This window comes from Oryctolagus cuniculus, chromosome 7 (assembly GCF_964237555.1).
Source record: "Oryctolagus cuniculus chromosome 7, mOryCun1.1, whole genome shotgun sequence".
NCBI lineage: Eukaryota > Metazoa > Chordata > Mammalia > Lagomorpha > Leporidae > Oryctolagus > Oryctolagus cuniculus.
The window spans coordinates 130,810,363-130,836,842 of NC_091438.1; the positions used below are offsets into that span (position 1 = coordinate 130,810,363).

Sequence of the window (26,480 nt, forward strand, 5' to 3'; positions counted from 1 at the left end):
GGTCTTCCTTTGCCGTTGGTTCACCCTCCAATGGCCGCTGTGGCCAGCATGCTGCAGCCGACACACCACACTGATCTGAAGCCAGGAGCCAGGTGCTTCTCCTGGTCTCCCATGGGGTGCAGGGCCCAAGCACTTGGGCCATCCTCTATTGCACTCCTGGGCCACAGCAGAGAGCTGGCCTGGAAGAGGGACAACCGGGACAGAATCCGGCACCCCGACCGGGACTAGAACCCGGTGTGCCGGCGCCACAAGGCGGAGGATTAGCCTATTGAACTGCGGCGCTGGCCGTGATATATTTATTTGTAAGTTGTCTGTTATTTACTGGTATCCCATTTGGGTCACTTCATTTTAAAACAATGTGGAAGAATTGGAGACGTTTGACAGATATAAAATACAACATTAAGAGATAAATTGTGTTGCAGGAATCATATAGTTGCCCTGAAGAAAGAAGATAAGACTGTAATTTTAATACTAGTTTTAAAGTAGATGCATGATTTTTCTGAGGAAGAAGTGGAATGTTTCTCTGCATCTTTGTACTAAACAGGAAGTAAGAATTAAGGATAAGCAAAGAGTTTGGTTGGATGAAAATACATTATTTATTGGAGCTTGAGAGTCTTCTGGTAGATGTTCCTATAATCTGGTTTAGATTTGCCACTTCTGAAGTATTTGAATAGATAAAATTGCTAGCCTTTGTGGTTCTATTTTTTAATTTCTAAATTTATTTTATTTGAAAGGTAGAGAGACAAAACAAGTGGGAAAAGGAGAGAGGGAGAGATACTTCTCATTCCCCAGATGCCTTCGACAGCCATGATTGGGCCATGCTGAAGCCAGGAGCTAGGAACTCAATCCAGAACTCCCACGTAGATAGATGGTTAGGGATCAACCTGCCTATGTGAGTGAGTCATTATTTGCTGCCTCCCACTTAGGAGCAGAGTCCAGGACACAAACCTAGGCACTGATAGGCACCTTAGCTACTGTATCAAACACCGGCCCCGAAGGTGAAACCTACTGGGAAGAGGACATCAACCAGTTTGACTGAGGGACCAGTCAGAACAAAGTTGGGGTAGAATCAAGAATTAAGAGTGTCATTATAAGGTGAGGTCTAGGAGTGAAGAGATGAATTGGTACAAGTGGGTAAACATCAGGTCAGTCGAATGTGAGATAGTCCATTAAACAAAGCAGGGCTAGTAGAAAGTCACTGGGGGAGTGTAGGCATTCAGAAGGTTTGGTGGATTGAGTTAGGTTGAGATGATGGTCCATTTCAGAGAGGCAACACTGAAGAAGCAGAGAGAAGAGCTGGCCTCGGGCCCTGACATACTGTGGATCAGGGCAGTTTAGTTGCACCTGCCTTTTATTTGCACAGTAATGTTCTCTATTTTCTTCTGGAAGAAGAATAAGAACCTTTTGTTGTTGGCCTCTTTTTTTTTTGTTTTGTTTTGTTTTCTATATCTAAACTACTTTTTAAAAATACTCAACTCTAAAATTAATTTTTAAAGATGCTGTAAAATTCACTGGTGTATAAATCTAGTAAGTTTTTTTTTTTTAAGAGGTATGCGCTTATTTGTTTGAGAGACAGAATCAGAGAGGGAGAGACAGAGAGAGGTCTTCATCCACTGGTTCACTCCCCAGATGGCCTCAACAGCTGGAGCTGGGCCAATCTGAAGGCAAGAGCTTCTTCCAGGTATCCCATGTGGATGCAGAGGCCCAAGGACTTGGGCCATCTTCTGCTGCTTTCCTAGGCTATAGCAGAGAGCTGGATTGGAAGTGGAGCAGCCAGGACTAGAACCAGCGCCCATATGGGATGCTGGCACTGAGCTTTTATTTACTGCCTCCCAGAATGCATCAGCAAGAAGCTGGATTGGAAGTTGAGGGGCAAGGACTGAACTGACACTCTGATATGGGATGCAGGTAACACAAGCAGCAGCTTAACGTGCTGTGTCATGTAATAGAGTGCTTTAAGTATCCTTAACATTTAAGAGAAAACTTTTACTATAATCAGTAAATTACATAGTAATTTTAATCTACCAATTAAATTATCTCTCCCAGACAATGCTTAGCTTGATAATCAATGATTTTAAAATAAAACAAAGAACAAAACATGCTACATTTGTTAAGAAACTGTGTCCCTGGAAGCTGAGATGGTATTGCAGTAGTTTTCTATATAATCAGGCAGCCAGTTAGCCACATGGCCTGAGTAGAGTGGCTGTTAAACCTGTTGTCCAAGCTAGAAACTTCTGAGTGAGAGATGTTATTCTTAATTATGCTGTGGCACAGTGGGTTAACGCCCTGGCCTGAAGCTCCGGCATCCTATATGGGCGCCGGTTTGAGACCCGCTGCTCCACTTCTGATCCGGCTCTCTGCTATGGCCTGGGAAAGCAGTAGAGGATGGCCCAAGTCTTTGGACCCCTGCACCCACGTGGGAGACCAGGAGGAAGCTCCTGGCTCCTGGCTCCTGGCTTCGAATTGGCGCAGCTCCAGCCATTGCAGCCATCTGGGGAGTGAACCAGCAGTTGGAAGACCTCTTTCTGTCTCTCCCTCTGCCTCTCCTCTCTCTGTGTAACTCTTTCAAATAAATAAGTAAACCTCTAAAAAAATATATGCATAGGTAACCAGGTATAAACCAGGACTGAAACTAGAAAGTTTGATTGAAAATAGGAACCACATCAAAAGATGTTGAGGGAAAGCAAGGCAGATAAACCTTTTAGAGTTGGAATGCCAAATATAAATTAGGAAAGAAAAAGAGATTAAGGCATATATGAAGCAAAAGAAGTCAGGGATAGAAGGGATTAGGTACTGTGACTGAAGCTGAGAACCAGGGAAAAGCAGAGAATAGGCACAATGATTGATTTTGCTAGTGTGCAAATACTTTAGATAAAACATAAGATTAATAGATACAGCCATTTCAAATTGTTAGTTGTTCATGAAAGGGACTACTCTCCTCAGGACTGTTAGCCTCTTGGATTTCTTTGTAGTTAATCAGATAATATAAGACTATTTTAACCTGAAGCCTGTTAAAGAAAGGCCATAGTAATGTCTGATAAATCAGGGTACTTTGTGTTGATATACATTTATCCATTGGTAGACATTTGGGGCATTTTCAGTTCTGGAGGATTATGAAAAATCTAAAAAATTCTTGTTTAAGTTCTCCATGGACTTATGCATTTATTTCTCTTAAATAATGGAATAATTATTAAGTCAACTTTTTAGCTGTGCTCTATTAATTTTTAATAGTCATTCTAGAACTTAACAATATGTAACATTAATTTATTCTTGTTTTATTTGAAGTAATTGTACCACCTTCTACTTTGCACCTCACATTTCCAACCATAGATTGGCTTTCTCTTGCCATCATTTCACAAATGTAATAACCTTACAACTGTATAACACTATTTATTCACCATCATTTTATTTGTACTGTTGTCTTCTGCTTCTGCCTGTGTCGTATATATCACTTTAGAATTTGTTTTATACATACAGTTATGTATTTTCAGGAAATTGTGTTGAAGAAAATATTCTCTTCATGATTTTTTAAAGTATTTATTTATTTATTTAAAAGGCAGTGTTACAGAGAGGCAGAGGCAAAGAGAGAGAGTGGTCTTCCATCTGCTGGTTGACTCCCCAGATGGCCACAATGGCTGGAGCTGCGCCAATTCGAAGCCAGGATCCAGGAGCTTCCTCTGGGAAGGAAGGACTTGGGCCATCTTCTACTGCTTTCCTAGGCCATAGCAGAGAGCTGGATTGGAAGAGGAGCAGGTGGTACTCTAACTAGTGCCTATATGGGATGCCAGCACTGCAGGTGGCGACTTTATCTCCTATGCCACAGCGCTGGCCCCTCATTATTTACTTTTATTGATGTTCTTTCTTATAAATCCATGTTTCTGTCTGATATTTTTTTTTCTTTTAGCCCGACAACTACTTTGGCATTTCTTGTTAAGTATGAGAGCAACACATTTTTTCGGCTTTTGTTTATCTTAAAGGCTCTTTATTTTATTTTTGTTTTGTTTTCTTGTTCTGGATGTAGAATCCTGGTTTTGCATAGTAGTCCCACCTTTCAGAACTTTGAAGATACTTCATTGACCTTTGCCTCCAGTTTCTGATGAAAAGTCTTATTTTTATACCTTGTATGTAGTGTATGTCCCTTTTCCATTCCTCTCTTTGATAATTTTCAAGATATTTTCTTTGGATCTCAACAGTTTGTAATGTGCCTCAGTGTAAGTTTCTTTGTATTTTTCTGGGGTTTGCATATATTTCTAACATTGTTCAGAAGAGGTTTTCCATTTAAATTTGTGATATTTTCAGTTATTTTTCTTTAAAAAACTTTTCAACTCTTTTTTTTCTTCTTTGCTTTTAGTGTGCAGTTAAAATATGATGGACTGTTTGACATTGTTTAACAAACCTTCAAGGCTTTATTCAATTTTCTCTTTCTTTTTGTTCCTCAGATTGGTTAATTTTTACTAATATGTCTTCAAGATCTTGGATTCGTTGGTTGTATCCAGTCCAGATACATTTGGTTAACTTTTTGTTTCAATTATTAGACATTTTAATTCTGAAATTTCCATTTGGTCCTTTCTGTGTACATACACAGATAATTGGAGAAATGAATTCAGCCAGTTATTTTGAAGCTGGAGCATTAGGCCTTCTGTGTTGTCCTTGACCAGTTCTTGAACATGAAATATACCCAGGAGACTACTTCCCTGTGGATTTTTGTTACAAGAAGGTATGAGGTACTATCTTGACCTGTGTGGTGTTTAGGAACCTCAGGAATCTTACTCCTTTTATCATCCTTGATCTTTTGATATCTTGAGTTTTTATGTGAAAACAGATTAATTAGAAGAGATGAGATTTAAAAAAGTATTTGAACTATTAGTAGTAACTTCAATTTCTGTGTTATTTTCAACTAGTCGTCTTCTATCTCTGCTTGCTTTCCATCTTCTACATTTGATGCCTTTAGGTGTTTTTGCACAAGTAAAAATGCATTCTACCTATGTTACCCTAGCACCCTAGCTCTATATCCCTAAACTTTATATTTATGGTATGCTCTACTATGTTTTATGTATTTAAGTTGCAGTCTTAAATATTCATAATTTTACCATACTTGTTATTGTATCCAAAATAGTCATCCTTTCCATCTTGCTTTTCCTTAAATGCACAGCTCATATGTCAGCATTACTCTGAAAGGAGATGCCTTTTAATTTTTTTCATGCTCTGCCTTTTCAAAATTAATTGCTGTGTTGTTTTACTTCTGTTTGAGCAGTCCACTGGTATAACTCCTGAATGATATAACTAGCTGTTGATATGTTACACTCAATTTTGAATTTTATGTTGACAACATTGAGTCTTTGACTTTTCATACACCCTTGGCACATAGCATAGTATCTAATACTTAGTAAATGCTTAACAAATGTTTATCACCAGAATGTTTGTATTTTTATAATAGAAGAGCCTGTTTTTAGTAGAAAATTTCTAATTATACATTAATTTTCTTGTTATTTTTAATTAAGTTTGGTCTTTAGATGTTCTAGAAATTGTCACTTTGCTTCTTTTTACTCTACCTTTTCTTTGGATCAATAGGCGAGTAATCAGGACAGCTTCTTTTACTTCTTGCCCTTAATTCATATCTACTTTTTTTTTTTTTTTTTAAGATTTATTTATTTACCTGAAAGTCAGAGTTACACGGAGAGGAGAGGCAGAGAGAGGGAGGTCTTCCTTCTGCTGGTTCACACCCCACTTGGCCACAATGGCTGGAGCTGTGCCAATCCGAAGCCAAAGGCAGGAGCTTCTTCCAGATTTCGTGCTTGGGTTCAGGGACTCAAGGACTTGGGCCATCTTCCACTGCTTTCCCAGGCAATAGCAGAGAGCTGGACTAGAAGTAGAGCAGCCGGAACTCAAACCAGCACCCATATGGGATGCCGGCACTGAAGGCCAGGGCTTTACCCTGCTGCACCACAGCGTCTGCCCTCACATCTACTTTTAATTTGGGAGAATCTTTAGATTCTTACAAAAGTAGGTAAATTCCTTGACTTCTCTGACATTAATGACACTTTTAAAACTTGTCAAAGACTAGTGTGATCCATTGGAAAGCCAGGAAACAGAAATCCGGGCACTGTCAGTGACTGCTTTGTAACACTTGACTTTTGGCTGTGTTGACATATCTTGTATTATATTAGAGCTGCTTGATTCCTTGTTTTCTCTTATTCAGAAAATACTCTTCTATTGAGATAGAATTTACAGACCCTAAAAATTACCCTTTAAAAGTATATAACTCAATAGTTTTACTATGTTTGTAAAGTTCTGCATTTATTACCTCTAACTAATTCCAGGACATTTACATTTTATCACCCAAAACCAAACCTGTATACATTAACTGTTAGCCCTAGGCCCAGTTCCCTGCAGCCATTAACTTATTTTCTGTGTCCCGAATTTGCCTACTCTTGAGATTTAGTATAACATAAATATATGGCGTTTTGTGTTTGGCTTCTTTCACTTCACCTAAGGTTTTCAAGGTCACCCATATTGTAACATAAAATAGTACCTCATTCTGTTTTAGGTTCAAATAGTATTCCATAGTATGAATATACTACTTAGGTTTCTACTTTGGGTTATCATGAAAAATGCTGCTATGATCATTTGTATACAAAGCAGTGTTTTGGAAGAGGCTTATAGTTTTTAAGTACTTTTGTAAGAGAGATAAGAGTGGCCATCATAGTGGCATAGTGGATAAAGCTGCCACATGCAGCCGGTTTGAGTCCTGGCTAACTCCACTTCTGATCCAGCTCCCTGTTGGTGTGCCTGGGAAAGCAGCAGAGGATGGCCCAAATGCCCCTGCACTCATGTGGGAGACCTGGAAGAGGCTCTTGGCTCCTGGCTTTGGCGAGGCCCAGCCCCAGCCGTTGTGGCCATCTGGAGAATGAACCAGTGGATGGATGATCTCTCTCTCTCTCTCTCTTTCTCTCTCTTTCAATCTGCCTTTCAAAAAAAAAAATCTTTTAAAAAAAGGGACAAAAGAAGGATAAGAAAGGCATGAAATTAGTTATTTAAGCATGGCCATAAGAATTGAAGGCAAGTAAGAGCAAATTGAATCCAAAGTAGAAGGAAGAAAATAAAAGAATGGAAATCAGTGAAACAGAAAATGAACTAAAACAAGAAACTGAAACATTTAAGCAAAATAAAAACAAACAAAAAAGCAATACCAATCCTACACAAACTCTCATTAAAAATAGTGGAGAAGGGGGGCAGTTTCCAACTATTTCACAAGGTTGGCATTACCATGGTACCACAGTCAGGCAAAGAATTGACAAAACTGCAGATCAATATCCTTCATGAACAAAAACCCAAAAACATCCTTAGCCAAGAATTAGCACATTTAATTGATTAATAGAGAAAAAGGAGAATACATTATGATCAAATGAAGTTTGTCCCAGGAATGCTTTACAGGTTAAAATTAGAAAACCAATTAATGTAATTCACCATGTGAGTAGAAGAATGCTGAAAAATCATCTCAAGTATAGAAAAAACATTTGACAGAATTTAACCTTCAGCAGAATATGAATAAAAGAATTTCCTTGGGGCAGGCGTGTGGCGCAGCCTACCACAAATTTCTGCTTGAGATACTCACCTTTCATATCAGAGTGCATGGTTCAAGTCCCAACTATTCTGCTTGTAATTGAGCTTCCTGCTAATGTGCACCCTGGTACCTACCCTGGTGGGTAGCAGATAATGGCTCAAGTACTTGAGTTCCTTCTACCCACATGAAAGACCTGGATGGATTGAGTTCCAGGCTCCTGACTTCTGCCTATTGTTTGTTGTTGAGATCATTTGGGGAGTGAACCAGCAGGTGAAAGAACTGCTTTTCAAATAAAAGAATAAAGAAAAGAAAATTTTTTTATTTTATTTTTTTATTTTTTATTTTTTGACAGGCAGAGTGGACAGTGAGAGAGAGAGACAGAGAGAAAGGTCTTCCTTTACCGTTGGTTCACCCTCCAATGGCCGCCGCGGCCGGCACACCGTGCTGATCCGATAGCAGGAGCCAGGTGCTTTTCCTGGTCTCCCATGGGGTGCAGGGCCCAAGGACTTGGGCCATCCTCCACTGCACTCCCTGGCCACAGCAGAGAGCTGGCCTGGAAGAGGGGCAACCGGGACAGAATCCGGCGCCCCAACCGGGACTAGAACCCGGTGTGCCGGGGCTGCAAGGCGGAGGATTAGCCTAGTGAGCCGCGGCGCCGGCTTAAGAAAAAATTTTTTTAAAGATTTATTTTTTGGGGGGACCGGCGCTGTGGCGCACTGGGTTAATCCTACGCCTTTGGCGCCAGCATTCCATATGGGTGCCAGTTCTAGTCCCGGTTGTTCCTCTTTCAGTCCAGCTCTCTGCTATGGCCTGGGAAAGCAGTAGAAGATGGCCCAAGTACTTGGGCCCCTGTACCCGCATGAGAGACCAGGAAGAAGCTCCTGGCTCCTGGCTTCAGATCAGCATAGCTCCAGCCGTTGCGGCCATTTGGGGAATGAGCCAATGGAAGGAAGACCTTTCTCTCTGTCTCTCTCTCTCTCTCTCTCTCACTGTCTGTAACTCTACCTGTCAAATAAATAAAATCTTGAAAAAAGAAAAGATTATTTATTTGAAAGACAGTGTTGTAGAGAGAGAGAGAGAGATGAGTCTTCCATCCGCTGGTTCACTACCCAAATGACTACAATGGCAGAGCTGGGCCGATCCAGAGCCAGAAGCTTCTTCTGGGTCTCTCATGTGGGTACAGGGGCCCAAGCAATTGGGCCATCTTTTAGTGCTTTCCAGGTCTGTAGCAGTGAGCCGAACTGGAAGTGGAGCAGCCAGGACTTGAACTGGCACCCATATGGGATGCCCACACTGCAGGTGATGGCTTTACCTGCCATGCTACAGTGCAGGCCCCTGAAAATAGAATTTTTTTAAAGAAATTTCCTTAACTTGATTAAAAGCATTTGTGAAAACCCTACAGTTTATATCCTACTTAGTGGTGAGACATTGGGTATTTCCTACCAAGATTGAGAACAAATAGCAATATTTGCGTTTTCCCACTTTCATTTCACATACAGTTAGAGGTCTTAAACAATGGAATAAAGCTATAAAAAGAAATAAAAGGCTCCATATTTAAAAAGAATATGTAAAAGTGTCTTTATTTGCAGACAACATTCTTGTACATGTAGGAAATCTTAAAGAATATATGGAAAAGGTACTTGAACTGATAATGATGTTAGCAAGTTTGTAAGGTGCCAGGTCTGTGTAACTTTTCCTGTTCTACCAACAAAGGATTGAAAATGAAATTAATAGAAGCAGTTCAGTTTATTCTAATGTCCAAAATAATGAAATACTTTCAGGATACATTTTAACAAAGCATATGTAGATGTGTTTTTCATTGAAAAGCTATAAAACATCACTGAGAGATAGAAACAGACTTAAATAGAGCAATAAAGCATATTTATGGGGTGATAGTCATTGCTAGATGTCAGTCTTCCTATGTTGATTTATAGTTGGTATAATTCCATTTTTTAAAAGATTTATTTTATTTATGTGAAAGTTACAGGGGCCGGCGCTGTGGCGCAGCTGGTTAACGCCCTGGCCTGAAGTGCCGGCATCCCATATGGGTGCCAGTTCCAGACCCGGCTGCTCCACTTCAGATCCAGCTCTTTGCTATTGCCTGGGAAAGCAGTGGAGGATGGCCCATGTCCTTGGGTCCCTGCACCCGTGTTGGGACCCGGAAGAAGCTCCTGGCTCCTGGCTTCGGATCGGCGCAACTCCGGCCATTGTGGCCATCTGAGGAGTGAACCAGCAGATGGAAGACCTTTCTCTCTCTGTCTCTACCTCTCTGTGTAACTCAGTCTTTCAAATAAATAAAATAAATCTTTAAAAAAAAAAAAAAGAAAAAAGAGTTACAGAAGAGAGGTAGACAGAGAGAGGTCTTCCATCCGCTGGTTCACTCCCCAGCTGGCTGCAACAATTGAAGCTGCGGTGATCTGAAGCCAGGAGCCAGGAGCTGCTTCTGGGTCTCCCACGCAGGTACAGGGGCCCAAGGACTTGGGCCATCTTATTGTGCTTTCCCAGGCCATAGCAGAGAGCTGGATTGGAAGAGGAGTAGCCGGGACTCAAACCGGCACCCATATGGGATGCCGGCGATTCAGGCCAGGGCTTTGAGCTGCTGAGCCACAGCACTGGCCCCAAGTATAATTCCATTTTTAAAAAGAGTCCCAGGAGGTTTCTTTTTCTTTAGATGTTGATGACCTTGTTCTCCTATTTATGTTAGAAATGCAAAGGACCTAGAATGGACACCCATTTTGGTGAAAAAACAAAAAGTTGTAAGAAATTACTGCCTGATTCCAAATTTTTATATAGGAGTACTTCAGAAAGCTTGTGGAAAAATAGAATTAAAATACTATTTTGGGACCAGTGTTGTGGTGTAGTAGGTAACCACAACCTGTAACATTGGCATGCCATATGAGTGCTGGTTCCTGTCCTGGCTGCTCCACTTGTGATCCAGCTCCCAGCTAATGGCCTGGGAAAAGCAGTGGAAGATGGCCCAAGTGCTTGGGCCCCTGCTACCCTCGCGGGAGACTTGGAAAAAGCTCCTGACTCCTGGCCTTGGCTTAGCATAGTCCTGTACGTTGCAACCATCTGGGGAATGAACTAGCAGATGGAAGGGCTCTGTCTATCCTTTTCTCTCTCTGTAACTCACTTTCCAATAAATAAATCTTAAAAAAAAAAAAATAGATTATTTTGGTACAAGAAAACTGACATCTATATGTAGTTTTTTCATAATGCACATTTCCCACAAACTCTTGAAGACCTTCCTTATGTATGGTCTCAATTTTATGCAGCTATTATAATTAAGACAAAATAGTGCTGCATAAAGGATAACCTTGTAGATAAGTTCAACAGAATGGAGCTCAGAAATAGACCCAAGTATATATTTAGCTGATTTTGACAGAGATACCAATCTAATTCAACCGAGAAAAGAATATGATCTTTTTTTAAAAAAAAAAAAAATACGATGATTGGCCGGCGCCGCGGCTTAATAGACTAATCCTCCGCCTGCGGCCCCAGCACCCCTGGTTCTAGTCCCAGCGGGGCACCAGATTCTGTCCCGGTTGCTCCTCTTCCAGTCTAGCTCTCTGTTGTGGCTCAGGAGTACAGTGGAAGATGGCCCAAGTCTTTGGGCCCTGCACCCGCATGGGAGACCAGGAGAAGCACCTGGCTCCTGGCTTCGGATCAGAGCGGTGCACCAGCTGCAGCGGCCATTGGGGGGTGAACCAACGGAAAAAGAAGACCTTTCTCTCTCTCTCACTGTCCACTCTGCCTGTCAAACAACAAAAAAAAAATATGATGATTCTTTTTCTTTTCTTTTAAGATTTAATTATTTATTTGAAAGAGTTACGCAGAGAGAGAGAAAGAAACGTCTTCATCCAATGGTTTACTCCGCAGTTGGCCCCAACAGCCGGAGCTGCGCTAATCTGAAGCCAGGAGCTTCCCCTGGGTTTCCCATGCAGATGCAGGAACCCAAGGACTTGGCCCGTCCTCTGCTGCTTTCCTAGGCCATAGCAGAGAGCTGGATCGGAAGAGGAGCAGCTGGGCGTCAAACTGGCTTCCATATGGGATGCCGGTGCTTTAGGCCAGGGCGTTAACCCGCTGCGCCACAGTGCCAGCCCCAGAATATGATCTTTTCAAGATGAGTTTTGTATATCTGGATGGAAGAAAAACTAATAATTGATCCTTACTCACACTTACAGAAAATTAAGTATATCAGAGACCTCAACATAAAAATAATTAACACTATAAAATTTCCAGAAGAAAAACATTGAAGCAAATATGTACCATTCTGGAGTTAGCCTTTAAAAAAAATAAAAAGAGACCATGAAAGGAAAATTGATAAAGTGGACATTATTGAATTAAAAGCTTTTTGTTTTGTAGAAGCTACCATCATGCAGGTAACCACAGACCAGGAAAACATATTCACAATACATGTCTGTCAGTGGAGTTGTTATTCAGACTATATAAAAAGTTCTTACAACACAGGTAGTCAAAATTCTTACAATTCCGAGTAAAACATGGGGAAAATATATGAATAGACACTTCACAAAACATGATTTGTGGATATCAAATTAGTGTGTGTGTGTGTATATATATATATATGTATATATACAAAGATGCCCAACCTTATTGGTTAGGGAAATGCATATGGAAACCACTGAGATTGATCTGTATATATCACAGGAGTGGCTTTAATTGAAAAGACTTAAATAGCAAGTCTTGGAAAAGGCAGAGTGTTGAATTTTCTTTCTTTCTTTTTTAGAAGATTTATTTATTGGAAAGGCAGAGTTACAGAGAGAGAAGGAGAGACAGAGCAGAAGTCTTCGTTGCTGGTTTGCTTCGCAAATGGCCTTGTTAGGCCATTTGAAAGTCAGAGTTACACAGAGACAGAAGGAGAGGCAGAGGCAGAGAGAGCGAGGTCTTCCATCCGTTGGTTCACTCCCCAACTGGCTGCAACAGCTGGAGCTGCTTGGTTTTGTTTTGGATGGAGTATACATGTGTATTAATCTGAAAACCATTCAATGTCCAAACTTTAGAGTGGACACTTTTTTTTTTTAAGGTTTATTTTATTTATTTGAAATAATTACAGAGAGAGGTAGAGACAGAGAGGTCTTCCATCCACTAGTCCACTCCCTAGTTGGCCGCATCGCCTGAAGCTACTCCGATCCGAAGCCAGGAGCCAGGAACTTCTTCTGGGACTCCCACGTGGGTGCAGGGACCCAAGGACTTGGGCCATCTTCTACTGTTTCCCAGGCCATAGCAGAGAGCTGGATCGGAAGAGGAGCAGCCAGGACTAGAACTGGTGCCCATATGGGATGCTGGCGCTTCAGGCCAGGGCTTTAACCCGCTGCGCCACAGCGCCGGCCCCTAGAGTGGACTCTTCGTCAAGCATTTCAATAAAACTCTTAAGATATGTATGTTTTATTCCACACAAAATATGATTGGCTTTGGCTTGTCATGAAGAGGTCAACAAAGGGAAAAAAATCTGCTCATAGGCATATTGCTATCCATTAAATACTCAGAAAACACCAAACACCCAAACGTGAAACACTAATGATTAAAATGATTCACGAAAGAGGCTGTGAAATCCTCTGTCTCTGAGCTCCATCTGTGAAATCACAGATTTGGGTCAAAGGACCTTAAATTTTCCCTCACAAACCAAAAGCACAGTGAGATAACCATTTCACACCCACTAGGGCGTTTGTTATTAGTGTTTAAAAATAATATTTAAATTTACAGTAGCCACTCAAATGTGTACTGATGAATAAATGGATAAGCTGTAGTTAATACATTTCAGTGTGATAGTATTCAGCCTTAAAAAGGAAATTTTAATACATGCTGCAACATGGTTCAACCTTGAAGACCTGATAAGTTATAGAAGAACAAATATAGCATGATTCTGATGATATGTACCTTTAGCAGTCAAATTCATAAAGATAGAAAGTAAAGGGGATGGCACTGTGGCACAGTAGGCTAAGCCTCCAGCTGCAGTGCCAGCACCCCATATGGATGCCGGTTTGTGTCTCAAATGCTCCTCTTCTGATCCAGCTCTCTGCTATGGCCTGGGGAAGCAGTGGCAGATAGCCCATGTGCTGGGGCCCCTGCACCCACATGGGAGACCAGGAAGAGGCTCCCGACTCCTGGCTCCAAATCTGCCCAGGTCTTACCATGGCTACCTGCTATGCCACAGCACTGACCCCACTTTAAAGTTTATTATAAAAATGAAACCAGACTAAACTGTCTTGTCTTACTTGTTCCACATGATTGTAAAACAGTAGATTCTACTCTCTGAGGAAATTGGATTAAGCATGTTTATTGATTGGCTATATAAAAGGCAGTTTGGTTTTTGTGAGATACATTGTATATATAGCAAGGAAAAGCAAAGATAAGCTGCTTTTTCTCCCTTCCCATCTCCAACAGATTTATATTTTAAAGGAATGCATTAAGAAACAAAAAGAAAATGGAGAAGTATGGAATTTATCATTTCCATAAACAGTGTTAATATTTTAAACTGTTTCTCTTGGTATGCCCTCTTGTTTTTTTCCTTCAATTTTTAAGAGAACATAATTTAAATTTTTTGCACTTTGTTTATTTTGAAACTTGCTGGCTGAACCCATTTATGAATTAAGCATTTAAGTTGTTTGACTTACCATTTAGATTTGTGAGATTCCACAGTGTATAAACTGTAGTGTCTTTTTACATAAAATTGAGACTTGAATGTCAACTGATAGGATTGTCATGTGTTTCATTAAAAATTAGTATATACTAAAATGTGTATGGTTTTCTTTTTTTTTTTTTTAAAGGAAAGGGTTTATTGGGGGAAACTTGACAGACCGGAGGGAAGGTGCAAAGAAAGAGAAGGAGAGTGTAAGACAGAGATCAAGAAGGGTAGCAAGAGAAAGAGATCAAGAGATCAGGAGATAGAATGAGAGCCACCTGTTCAGGAACAAGTCCTCTTGAAATTTTGGGGGGGGGGGGGAGGCAAGTAGGAGCAGTGAATCCTATTGTGATGGGGGTAGAACTGATACTGGTGGTTGGGCCATGGGGTCACCTGGCTTCCAGCCACGGTGCTGGGGGCTAGAGCCTAGGATGGTGTCTGGGGTATAAATCGTGCCATAGATAGGACTGTGCCATTTTACTAATATAACCCCCCTCCTTTTAATAAAGCAAGAGTTGTATGGGATTACATTAGCCCCAAAAGTCCTGGAGTGGTAGAGGGAGGATGATCTGCCTTTAGAGCTACTTCCTGCTGACATGGGGCGATGTCTCAAGCTGCTGTCTCCTGGGTGGGGAACTGAGTATATCCCTGTAGTAGCATTTGGTTAACTCCCTTTTGGTGAAGGCCTTGGTTCGTTCCATTATCACCTTCTGTAAACACTTAAACAGACACAGTAGTATAAAAGACAAGGCGAGAATAGCAACCAGTGGTCTTAGTAGTGGCATTAATACGGTTTTCATTTTTATTGTTTACTTTCCATATCAACTACATTTTACATGGTTCTTGATAAGTTTATCAGATCTGGTAGACTGACTGAGATGAAGTGACCTCTGAAAAGAGAACACAGAGCAATACTGCTGTACTGGATGGATGATAAATGCAAAGGTTAGGTAACTGCATGGACCAGGATCTGAGAGACCAGGCATCATTCCCTGTATGCTGGCATTCTTGGCATACTTCTTGAAAAACCTTTTTTCCTTCAGATATCAAAAAATTGTTGAGTAGTTGTTCTGTGTCTGAATGGTGATTGGCACTGTGGACATAGAAATGAATGAAGTAGTTTTTACCCTTAAGAACTCATAGCCTAGAAGGGAATATAGACCTGTAAACGAAACAGTAATATAAAGGCCAGCCCATGATCTAAACATATAAAAAGTATAGAAATCTTGCTGAGGGAAAGAATGCTGATGGCTGGAGATGAGAAAAGAATTAGATAATATCTAAGTTAAAATTTGAAGGTGGAACATGAATTTGTCATTGATAGGGTAACTATTATAAGTAGCAAAAATAACATGTAGGAGAGGCATAGATGCATGAAATGACATGGTATGTTCAGGAAACAATAGTAATTCATATTGGGCTTGAGTGTGAAGATGGATGTATGAGAACTGTATTTTGCTTCATCGTCATGTTTCATGACAAAGCATCCTAGAAGGATTAATGAAGATATTACAGGCAAAGACTGTATTTGAATACTACCACTGGGATTAATTGTAGGACTAAAATATATATTGTATCCCTGTTTCTGACTTGAATTATCTCTCCCTTATCTTTTTCCTTTCTGATTCCCTTTTTTTGTATCCCCTCCCCTAAATATATGTGTGGGGGGAGGGAAACAGAATAATTGAGGAAAAGAAGAGTTACGAATCAAGACCTTGGGGTCAGCGTTATTAAGCTGGCCTGTGATACTGGCATCCCATATGAGTGCCAGTTTTAGTTATGCTGCTCCATTTCTTTTCTTTTTTTTAAAAAAAAGATTTATTTATTTATCTGAAAGAGTTACACAGAGAGAGAGGGAGAGGCAGAGAGAGAGGTCTTCCATTTGCTGGTTCACTCCCCAATTGGCTGCAATGGCTGGAGCTGCGCCGATCTGAAACCAGGAGCCAGGAGCTTCTTCCAGGTCTCCCTGGATGCAGGGGCCCAAGGACTTGGGCCGTCCTCTACTGCTTTCCCAGGCCATAGCAGAGAGCTAGTTCGGAAGTGGAGCAGTTGGGTCTTGAACCAGCGCCCATATGGGATGCCAGCACTGCTGGCAGCGCCTTTACCCACTGTGCCACAGCGCCAGCCTCGGCTGCTCAATTTCTGATCCAGCTCCCTGCTAATGGGCCTGAGAAAGCAGCAGAAGATGGCCCAGGTGCTTGGGCCCCTATGACTCACATAAGAGGCCTGGATGGAGTTCCAGGCTCCTAGCTTCAGCCTGACCCAGCCAATTGCATTGTGGCCATTTGGGGAGTGAACCAGCAGATGGAAGATATTCATATTCATTCATTCATTCATTCATTCTCTCTCTCTCTCTCTCTCTCTAACTCTGCCAGTGAATAAATCATTTATTTATTTGAAAGTAAGAGTTACAGAAGTAGAGGCAGAGATGAGAGAGGGAGAAAGAGAGGTCTTCCATCCGCTGGATCACTCCACAATTGGCTGCAATGGCCAGAGATGCGCCAATCCGAAGCCAGGAGCCAAGAGCTTCTACTGGGTCTCCCATGTGGGTGCAGGGGCCATCCTTGGACCATCTTCTACTGCGTTCCCAGGCCATAGCAGAGAAGTGGAGCAGCTGGAACTTGAATCGGCACCCATATGGGATGCCAGTACTGCAGGTGGTGGCTTTACCCGCTATGCCACAGCGCAGGCCCCCAGTAAATCTTAAAAAAAAAAATATATCTACATACCTTGTTTCTAGTCCTGGCTCTCATATCCTTCATTGGGCAAACCACTTTATCTTTCTGAACTTTGGTCTCCTGTTCTTAGTATTAGATGTGCAAACTAAATGATCTGTGCTTTTCAAAGTATTTTTGAAGGAGTCACAATTTCTTAATGCCTAGAACACCGTAGATACTCAGTACATTTGCCTTTTATTTTTTTTTTTTTGAGAAGCAGGCAGGCAGACATCTTCCTTCTGCTGATTCACTTCCCAGATGCCTGCAGCACCCAAGGCTGGGTCAGGCAGAAGCCGTGGCAGGGCCTGAAGGACTCAACCCACCTTCTGCTGCCTCCCAAGTTGAACATTAGTGGGAAGCTGAATTAGAAGTGGAGCCAGGACCTGAACCCAGGCATCCCAGGAGTTGTCTTAACCACTGTGCCAAATGTCTGTCCCTAAATGCAGTGTTTTGTGTGAATGATGCAAGAACCTATATCAAAAGTAAGAGAAAATAAGTATTTGTTATGACAGAGTAAGCATTAAAAGATTTATACACAGATCATTGCTTCTCAGAATGTCCTTATATAAAATGTGTTTAAACAGTTTGTCTTCATATGTTGTTTGACTTATCATTTATATTTGTGAGATCCCAGATACAAAAACTACAGTATCTTTATATATAAAATTCTTTCGGACTTTAATGTCATATAATGCAAGTATCACTATGTATTCAATTACAAACATTTATTAAAATGTATTTGGTTGATCATTTCCTTTTTCTTCTTAATTGGTTATGACAGAAGTTTTTGGACATGAATTCTTCAGCTTATAGTTTCATCCTCTTTAATTATCTAGTTGCAAATGATCTTTTTTTCTTCACTTGCCTAAACTTAATTTTCCTGCATTCAGAATTCATATTTCTTCTTACATTGCTTTTCCATTATTTTATTTGCAAAATGTTTGCTTTTGGAACCAAGGATGAGAAAAATCCATTTTGATGTTACAGGGTTGCTGTAATATACTATTAATATAATTTATTTCTTTACCTTTAGGGGTCCTATTGGGCGATCGACACCAATCCAAAAGAAGATGCGTTGCCTACTCGGCCAAAGAAGAGGGCACGATCTGTAGAACGGGTAAAAGTTATTGTTTTTTTTTTTTTTTAACCATAAATTTAGAACAATGGATTAAATGTATCAGAAATATAGCTTTCTAAAGTTCTTTTCCAATTTAGTAAATGCAAACATAATGAAAGTAAAATTATTTGAATAGCACTTTATGTTTTTCAGAGCACTTTTCAAAGCCATTGTTTTATTTAATCTTAACTCTTTGAATAAGCTGGACAGTTGAGGAATTAAATAAAAGGTTTTGTTATAACTCGGGCATAGTTATTGTCTGAGATTTGAGTCCAGTCTCTGGAGTTTTAATTTGATACTCTTTCCACTTTATTTAACAACATTGAGGATAGTTTTGTATAATACAAGTATTTCCTTCTTACAGATAATCAGTTTGGTTACGTTGAATTTCCTCATTGTCTTCAAAGTGCGTTTTCCTCCTTCTCTCTCTCTCTCTCTCTTTCTCTCTCTTTTTTTTTTTTTTTTTTTTTTTTTTGGACAGGCAGAGTGGATAGTGAGAGAGAGACAGAGACAGAGAGAAAGGTCTTCCTTTTGCTGTTGGTTCACCCTCCAATGGCCCCTGCGGCCTGCGCGCTGTGGCGGGTGCACTGCGCTGATCCGATGGTAGGAGCCAGGTACTTATCCTGGTATCCCATGGGGTACAGGGCCCAAGTACTTGGGCCATCCTCCACTGCACTCCCTGGCCACAGCAGAGAGCTGGCCTGGAAGAGGGGCAACTGGGACAGAATCTGGTGCCCCAACCGGGACTAGAACCCGGTGTGCCAGCGCCGCAAGGTGGAGGATTAGCCTAGTGAGCCGCGGCGCTGGCCTTTCTCCTGCTTCTATCCATATGATGGTCACTCTGTACACAAAATCTCCAAGTGTGTATATGTTGTAATTCTTATGAATTTATAGTTAATATTACTATCCAAGAATGAAGTAGAAATAGAGCTATTAATGAAATCCTGAAATAAATTTTAGTGAACACTTTGGCTGCCATTAGGTCTTAACTTTACTCAGCATCTCTATTAAAATGTACAGCCATCTTACCCTGTTGTTCTTCAAGAGCCATTTCAAATGTTAACCACTTTGTGAAGCCTTGTGTTTCATTTTTATTCCTACAGAATTTTCTTGTAGAAATTTCTTATAAAATTACTTACACTTAGAGAAATTGTTTTCTGTGTTTGTCTCCTTCACTGGACTGAAAATGTCTCAAGAGCAGAGACAGTGTATTTCTAGTGTTAATGTGTTTCACAACTTACAATAGATGTCATGAAATGTTTGCAGAATAAACCATAACAAAGAGAATAGAGTAAGTGAAGGAAACTGAGTGTTTGGTCCAATGAATGTAATCTGTGCCCTTTCCTGGTAGAGAGGTAAAACTTCTGAGCCTCAGAGACAAGCATCCGGGGCCAGCGCTGTGATGCAGCGGGTTAACACCCAGGACTGAAGCGCCAGCATCCCATATGGGTGCCAGTTCAAGTCCTGGCTGCTCTACTTCCGATCTGGCTCTCTGCTATGGCCTGGGAAAGCAGTAGAAGGCAGCCCAAGTCCTTGGGCCCCTGCACCCACGTGGGAGACCTGGAAGAAGCTCTTGGCTCCTGGCTTTGGATCGGCACAGCTCCAGCTGTTGTGGCCATTTGGGGAGTGAACCATTGGATAGAAGGCCTCTTTCTCTCCCTCTCTCTGCCTCTCCTTTCTCTGTGTAACTCTGACTTTCAAATAAATAAATAAATCTTAAAAAAAGGATGAACATCCATGAGGTATAGCAGTAGTGGGTCTTAGGCAGATTTATTGGAGCCAGCAGAGGGAAGTCAGTAAGCCATTTATCAAGCTGTATAGAATTAAAGATGAACTCTGAGGCCAGAGCAGTTTTTGACTTTATACAAACCATAGCTTAAGAAGTTAAAATTTATTATTGATGGCATCATCTTCTGGTAACAAAGCTAGACAGTTTTAAGAATGAGATGTTAACAAGCACTGTATGAAGTGGATTGAGAAGGAAGAAATCTCAGCTGCCCTCCCGTCTCCCCCTTTTAAAGCAGACTTAGCATATAGACTGTGTGAAAATAGGGGTTCAAAGCATTTAGCATCTGTTGCCAGAATTTGAAGGAAGGGGGGGAAATCCATATTGTTTAACCCATAGCAGTAACAACTTGGAAAAGATGTACATACAGTTTGAAAGTCTCGGGAATTGTGGTCTTTATTTTGTTCTCTTTTGAAATTCTGGGAACTTGAATTATTTTTGGAAGTTGGAATTGTTAGTTGGGTTGACAGCTGTACATTCCTTTTGGATATTAAACCTGCCTTTTAATTGTTACCTTGTTTCATAGTTCTTAGAGCAGTCTTGGTTATTATGAAAAGTCTTAACCTTTTTTCTAAGATTAAATTGCCAGTTGTATAACAAAAGTCTAAAAAACATGTTTTTGAGTGTGCATTTTGGAAATATTTTCTATATTCATTTTGTACTGCTTTTTTCATTTTAAGTATAAAATGTAAACATATCATACAATTTCCAATTTGTACCAGAACATTCATTTGGTAGTACTGATAACTTATTTTGGCTTGAGCTGTGTATTGGTTACCAATGTAGGCAAGAGACTTAAGGAAGGACTCCAGCTGTAAACAGGACATGTATAATCAGAGGGACAGATACTATTTAACAAATATTTTGAAAGATGGTGTTCTTACAGAATGTCATTTTCTGCCTTGATGGACTGTTGTGTCAATGTCATTTAGAAGTTTATTTTGGGAAGTTGGGTAACAGTTTATATATGAGTAGTATTTTTGTTAAATGGGGTTTATATTTTAAGTAACCATTGGGTTTTAGCAAAGAAATGCCTAGGACAGTTAAATAGTAATGGTTCTGAACACAAAGTAATGGTCTTTAGACATTTAAAGTTTTTTCAGAAACCAAACATGACCCATAAATTGACAACTTTGAAAAGACAAAAGGCCTTTTAAGTGAGTACGTTAAATATATTGATATCTCTAAAAGTTCTGTATTAAAATTTTTGAAGTGCATAATTCCTTTGTCCTTGTGTAAACTATATATAAGCTATATATAAACTAAAATATTTCACACTTTTTTTAAGAGACATGAGTTTTTGATAAAACGGAGAAGGCTGTCAAGAAAAATTACCAGAGAGATTTATTTATCTATGTGAAAGTCAGAGTTACACAGAGAGAGGAGAGGCGGGGGGGTGGGGGGGAGGCAGTCTTCCATCCGCTGGTTCATTCTCCAATTGGCCATAACGGCCGGATTTGCGCTGATCCGAAGCCAGGAGCCAGGAATTTCTTCTGGGTCTCCTTTGTGGGTGCAGGGGCCCAAGCACTTGGGCCATTCTCCACTGCTTTCCCAGGCACATCAGCAGGGAGCTGGATCGGAAGTGGAGCAGTTGTGACTCCAACTGGCACCCACATGGGATGCTAGCACTGCAGGCGGTAGCCTTACCCCCTGTGCCACAATGCCAGCCCTGTAAGTGACTTTTGCATGGAAAATAATAAAGGTTATTCCAAGGGAGAAAGCAGCATGTGTGATTGACTTTTATTTTTTTAAGATTTATTTATTTATTTGAAAGTCAGAGTTACAGAGGGGGGGGGGGGGGGCTTCCATCCGATGGTTTACTCCCCAGTTGACCGCAACAGCCAGAGCTACACCAATCTGAACCCAGGAGCCAGGAGCTTCTTCTGGGTCTCCCACGTGGGTGCAGGGGCTGAAGGACTTGAGCCATCTGCTGCTGCTTTCCCAGGCCATAGCAGAGAGCTGGATCAGAAGTGGAGCAGCTGGGTCTCGAACCAGCATCCATCTGGGATGTCAGCGCTTCAGGCCAGGGCATTAACCCATTGCACAGCAGAGCCGGCCCCTCTTGTGAAGCTATTAATCAAGCAGGGAAGATAAACCGATAAGATAAGGTGACAACACTTTCCTAGTGTTATTGTTGTGTCATCATAATTACTAGTTGCCCATTCATTCTCAAAATTGCATTTAGGTGATGTGTCATTTGGTGACCCTAATGGTAAGGGTCTTGAGATCTGTGGGGCCATAGAACAGAAAGTCTCACAGACTCAAAGTCTCCTTGAGGAAGGGATGTTTCACTTGAGGCCTGATGAATGAACAAAAACAGAATAGATGAGTAGGATTGAGAATGTAAGAGAGACTGGTGGTAAAAAAGAATACTCCCAAAGTGCAAGGATCTAATTGGTCATTATGGCTAAACATGGAATTCATGAGAGACAGTAATTTCTTGTTTTTACTTTTCCTGTCTTATTAGTTTTGTTTTTGTATTTACTAGTAAATATTCTCTGACCTTTTTTGCTTTTCTATTTTTAATTTGGCCTCACCTATTCAATTAAACCTAAAGATAGACAAATACTGCTTATTTATTAATGGAAAGTGCTCTGTCTACTGGAAGCTGCTTAGAATAAAGAAAAGCAGAATTAGCTGGATGTTACCTGTGGCATCTTTCAAAGACTGGCATGCAGTTAAATTACTTGAAGAGTTTCAGTATCGAGAAATAGAAGAATCCTCTGTTTATGGTGATTTTTTTTCTTAAATTTTTTTTTGAAAAGGCAAATACTCCTAATTACAGTATCGGTTATCTCTTTTTACCATGTTGATAATAACACAATCATATTCTTTGATCCTCCCCCTATTTTTTTTTATTAATGTGTCATGGCTATTTTCTAATGTTCTTTGCTTATAGAAACCTGTTATCCTAAAGCAGTGGTTCTTGGTGTGGGAGACTTTCAGAGAGTGCATGAGATCAAAAACTTGTTCATAATAAAAATGATGATCTTGGGGCCGGCTGTGGGTAAGGCTGCTGCCTGCTGTGCCAGCATCCCATATGGGTGCTGTTTGAGTCCTGGCTGCTCCACTTCTGATCCAGCTCTTTGCTATGGTCTGGGAAAGGACTAGAAGATGGTTCAGATGCTTGGGCCCCTGCACCCACGAGAGAGACCTGGAAGAAGCTCCTAGCTCCTGGCTTCAGATGGGCACAGCCTTGGCCGTTGCAGCCATTTGGGGAGTGAGCCAGTGGATGGAAGACCTCTCCCTCCTTGCTTGCCTCTTTCTCTCTCTCTCTGCCAAATAAATAAATAAATCTTTAAAAAAAGACAAATCTATGATCTCACAATTTTTTTAGAGGTTACATGGCCTGTGTTTTTGCCATAGAGTGAATGCAGGCAGTATAATCCAGCTATCTTCTGAAGAGCCAAGCACTAGAGCCATTTAAATTTTATAAAATAATGTCATTCTTTTCACTACTTCTGTTTGTTTTAGATAATTTACTTATTATTATAATATTTATGGGGCTGATGTTTGGCTCAGTGATTAAATTTCTGCTTGCGATGCCTGTGTCTTACTGGAGCACCTGGATTTGAAGCTAGTTCTGTGGCCCTGCAGCTCTGCAGTGCATTCCAGACTCCTCCTAATGCATACCCTCTAAGGCAGCAGTTATTGGCTCAAGAATTGGGGTTCCTGCCATCCATATGAGAGACCCAGTGTGAGTTCCAGGCTCCTGGCTTTGGCCTGACCCAACACTGGATGTTGCAGGTATTTAGGAAGTGAACGAGTAAATGGAAAAATTGTTCTTCCCTCCTTCCCCCCCTCTCTTTTGCCCTCTCCCCACTCTCTCTTTGAAATAAATTACGTTAACGTGATGTGTTTATAAATATTTTGAGTTAATAAATACCTGTGTTAATTGCTGATAGTTACATATCAATAGACATAACTACATAAATAAAAGTTCTTTGGGCTTTTCAATACTTTTTAATAATGTAAAGGGATCCTGAGACCAAAAAGTTTGAAAACTTTTATGTTAAAGGAAGATTTCCTGTCTGTTCTGGGAGGCTTTCCTTTTAAGAAAAGAAAGAGTATCTGCCATAGTTTGGTTCTCCAAAAGTAGACCGGGAATTAATTAAGTACAGGTAGTTAAATTATCTGAGTGGAGATCCTGGGAAAGTGAGGGCACTGAGGTAGGCTGGGGAAGAAGCCAATAAAGTGTGTTATTAACTCACTGTGTGAACATTTAGAGCTTAGTTCTGGGAACCCTGGGAGGCAGTTTTGAACCCTAGAGTACTTGAGTGGATTATTTTTCCATCACCTCTTCGGGCTTATTAATTGAGTGATGCCTCCTGGGGCATTAGCTTTTCAGTACCTCTGGCCTTACCCTGCACAAAAGCCAAAGCATAATTCTTAGCCAGAAAAATCCCTCAGGCAGAGTTGCAGATACTTGTAGTAATAAGCAGTCTTCAGAGTGTAGAGATGAGGGTGGGATGGGGAGTGATTATGGGTAGGTTCTGACAGTGTTCACCATGTGTTTTTCTTTCTTCTGTTTTATATTTTTTCCCCTCCACTGTTGGAATGCATTTTCAAACCCTTCATTCCTCTGGTTTTTTTTTTTTTTTTTTTTTTTTTTTTTTTTGCCTATTTTGTTTTAAAACATGTTTATCTATCTATTATTTGTTTGAAATTCAGAGAGACAGGGATAGACAGAAAGAGGTCTTCCATCCACTGATGGACTCACAAATGTCCCCCAGTATGGGCCAGGCTAAGACCAAAAGCCCAGAGACCCAATCCAGGTCTCCTGTGTAGGTGGCAGGGATGCAAATACCTGGAGCCTATCAGGGTGTGCATTAGCAGGAAACTGGAATTTTAGTTTTCGGTGTAGAGGACTTGCATGTTTCATTAGATTTAAACTTGAATACTTGATCTTTGACACTACTATAAATGGATTTTTATTATTTATGCCATTATAACTAATTTGTATTTCTATCCTATGATCTTGTTATTTATAATAGTTGGTGAAAGATGCATTAGGATTTTATATATAAATAATCACGTCATTTGCAAATAGAAACAGATTGTCTCTTCCCTTTCCTTCCCTCTCATAATCTCTTCCTTATATATATATTTTTGAAATTATGACTCTGGTAAGCCTCATTTAGCTGAGTCTTGCTTTCTTATTTTTTATTTTTTGAGCTCTCTGACAATCTGTGCCTTTTCATTAGAGCGTTTATACTAACATTTAATGTAATTATTGATATATTTGAGTAGGTCTGCATTTTGTTTTCTGTTTGACCTCTGTGTTTTTTAGTTTATCTCCTTCCATAGTTCCTGTTTTCTATCTAAAGATTTCAAGATACCAAGCCTTTTGCAGAGCTAATATTGTGTCACTTCATATAATATGTAAAAGTCTTCCAATCACATAGGGTCCTCTTTGCCACTTCCCATGTTTGTATCAAGTTTGCACACATTGTAAATCTCACAGGACAGGGTGAAAATGCTTACATTAAATAATTATGTGAGTTGTAAAGCTTACTAGACAGCAAAAGCAATAGATTTATATTTACCCAAATGTCTGTCATTCCTAAAGTCGTGTTTTCTTTCTGTTAAAATTTCCTTTTGGACTAAATAACTTTGTTCTAGTGCACATTTTCCTGAAAACAAGTTTACTTGGTGTTCCTTTCTCTCATAATGTCTTTATTTTGCCTTGATTTTTGAAGGGTATTTTCATTAGCTATATAGTCTGGATCGACCTTTTGTCGGTAGGAATGGGGTGGCACTTTCTTCGCTTTTAAGATACTGTCTTGTGACCTCCATTATTTCTGGTGAGAAATCCAGTCATTTTCCAATCACTGTTTCCCTGTATTTGATACTGTTTTGCTGTGGTTGTTTTCTATATTTAAGAGTTCATTTGGGGCTGGCACTGTGGCCTAGCGGGTAAAGCCACCACCTGCAGTGCCAGCATTCCATATGGGCACTGTTTTGGGTCCCTGCTGCTCCACTTTCAATCCAGCTCTCTGCTGTGGCCTGGGAAAGCAGTGGAAGATGGCCCAAGTCCTTGGGCCCTTGTGCCCGCATAGGAAACCCAGAAGAAGCTAGCTTCTGGCTCCTGGCTTCGGATTGGCACAGCTCTGGCTGATGCAGCCAATTGGGGAGTAAACCAGCAGATGGAAGACCTCTCTCTCTCTCTCTCTGCCTCTCCTCTCTCTTTGTGTAACTCTGACTTTCAAATAAATAAATCTTTAAAAAAAAGAGGCATTAAATTTCATAACGAAACTTTAAAAAAAAAAAAGGAGTTTGTTTATATTTTAAGTGTGATTTTTCTTTGAATTTAACCTTACGGTGGTTCACTAAATATCCCAGATTTGTAGATTGATCTCTCACCACATTTCCAAACATTTTAGTCATTATTTGTTCCATATGTTTTCTGCCCCTTTCTTTCTTTCTGGAAATCAAAAATATTCATTAGACCTTTTGAGATTATCCCATAGCTTTCTGAGGCACTAACCCATTTTTCCATATATATATATTTATATTTATATATATATACACACACACGCATATATATGAAAACTATATATATGTAATTATATATATAGTTCTTCAAGTTTTCTTCAGATCTAGTATTTTTTTTTAAGATTTATTTATTATTTGAAAGAGTTAGAGGAGAGGCA

At 40.3% G+C, this 26,480-nt stretch overlaps 1 protein-coding gene across 10 annotated transcripts in view; it reads left to right on the plus strand.

Moving 5' to 3' along the window:
* FOXJ3 (forkhead box J3) overlaps positions 1–26,480 on the plus strand; it is a 157,983-nt gene that overhangs the window by 93,561 nt on the left and 37,942 nt on the right. For all 10 annotated transcript variants that reach the window (XM_051856634.2, XM_070078649.1, XM_070078651.1 and 7 more), the window contains one exon: positions 17,958–18,041. In XM_051856634.2, coding sequence (XP_051712594.1) covers positions 17,958–18,041 — 84 coding nt within the window. The remainder of the gene's footprint in view (positions 1–17,957; positions 18,042–26,480) is intronic.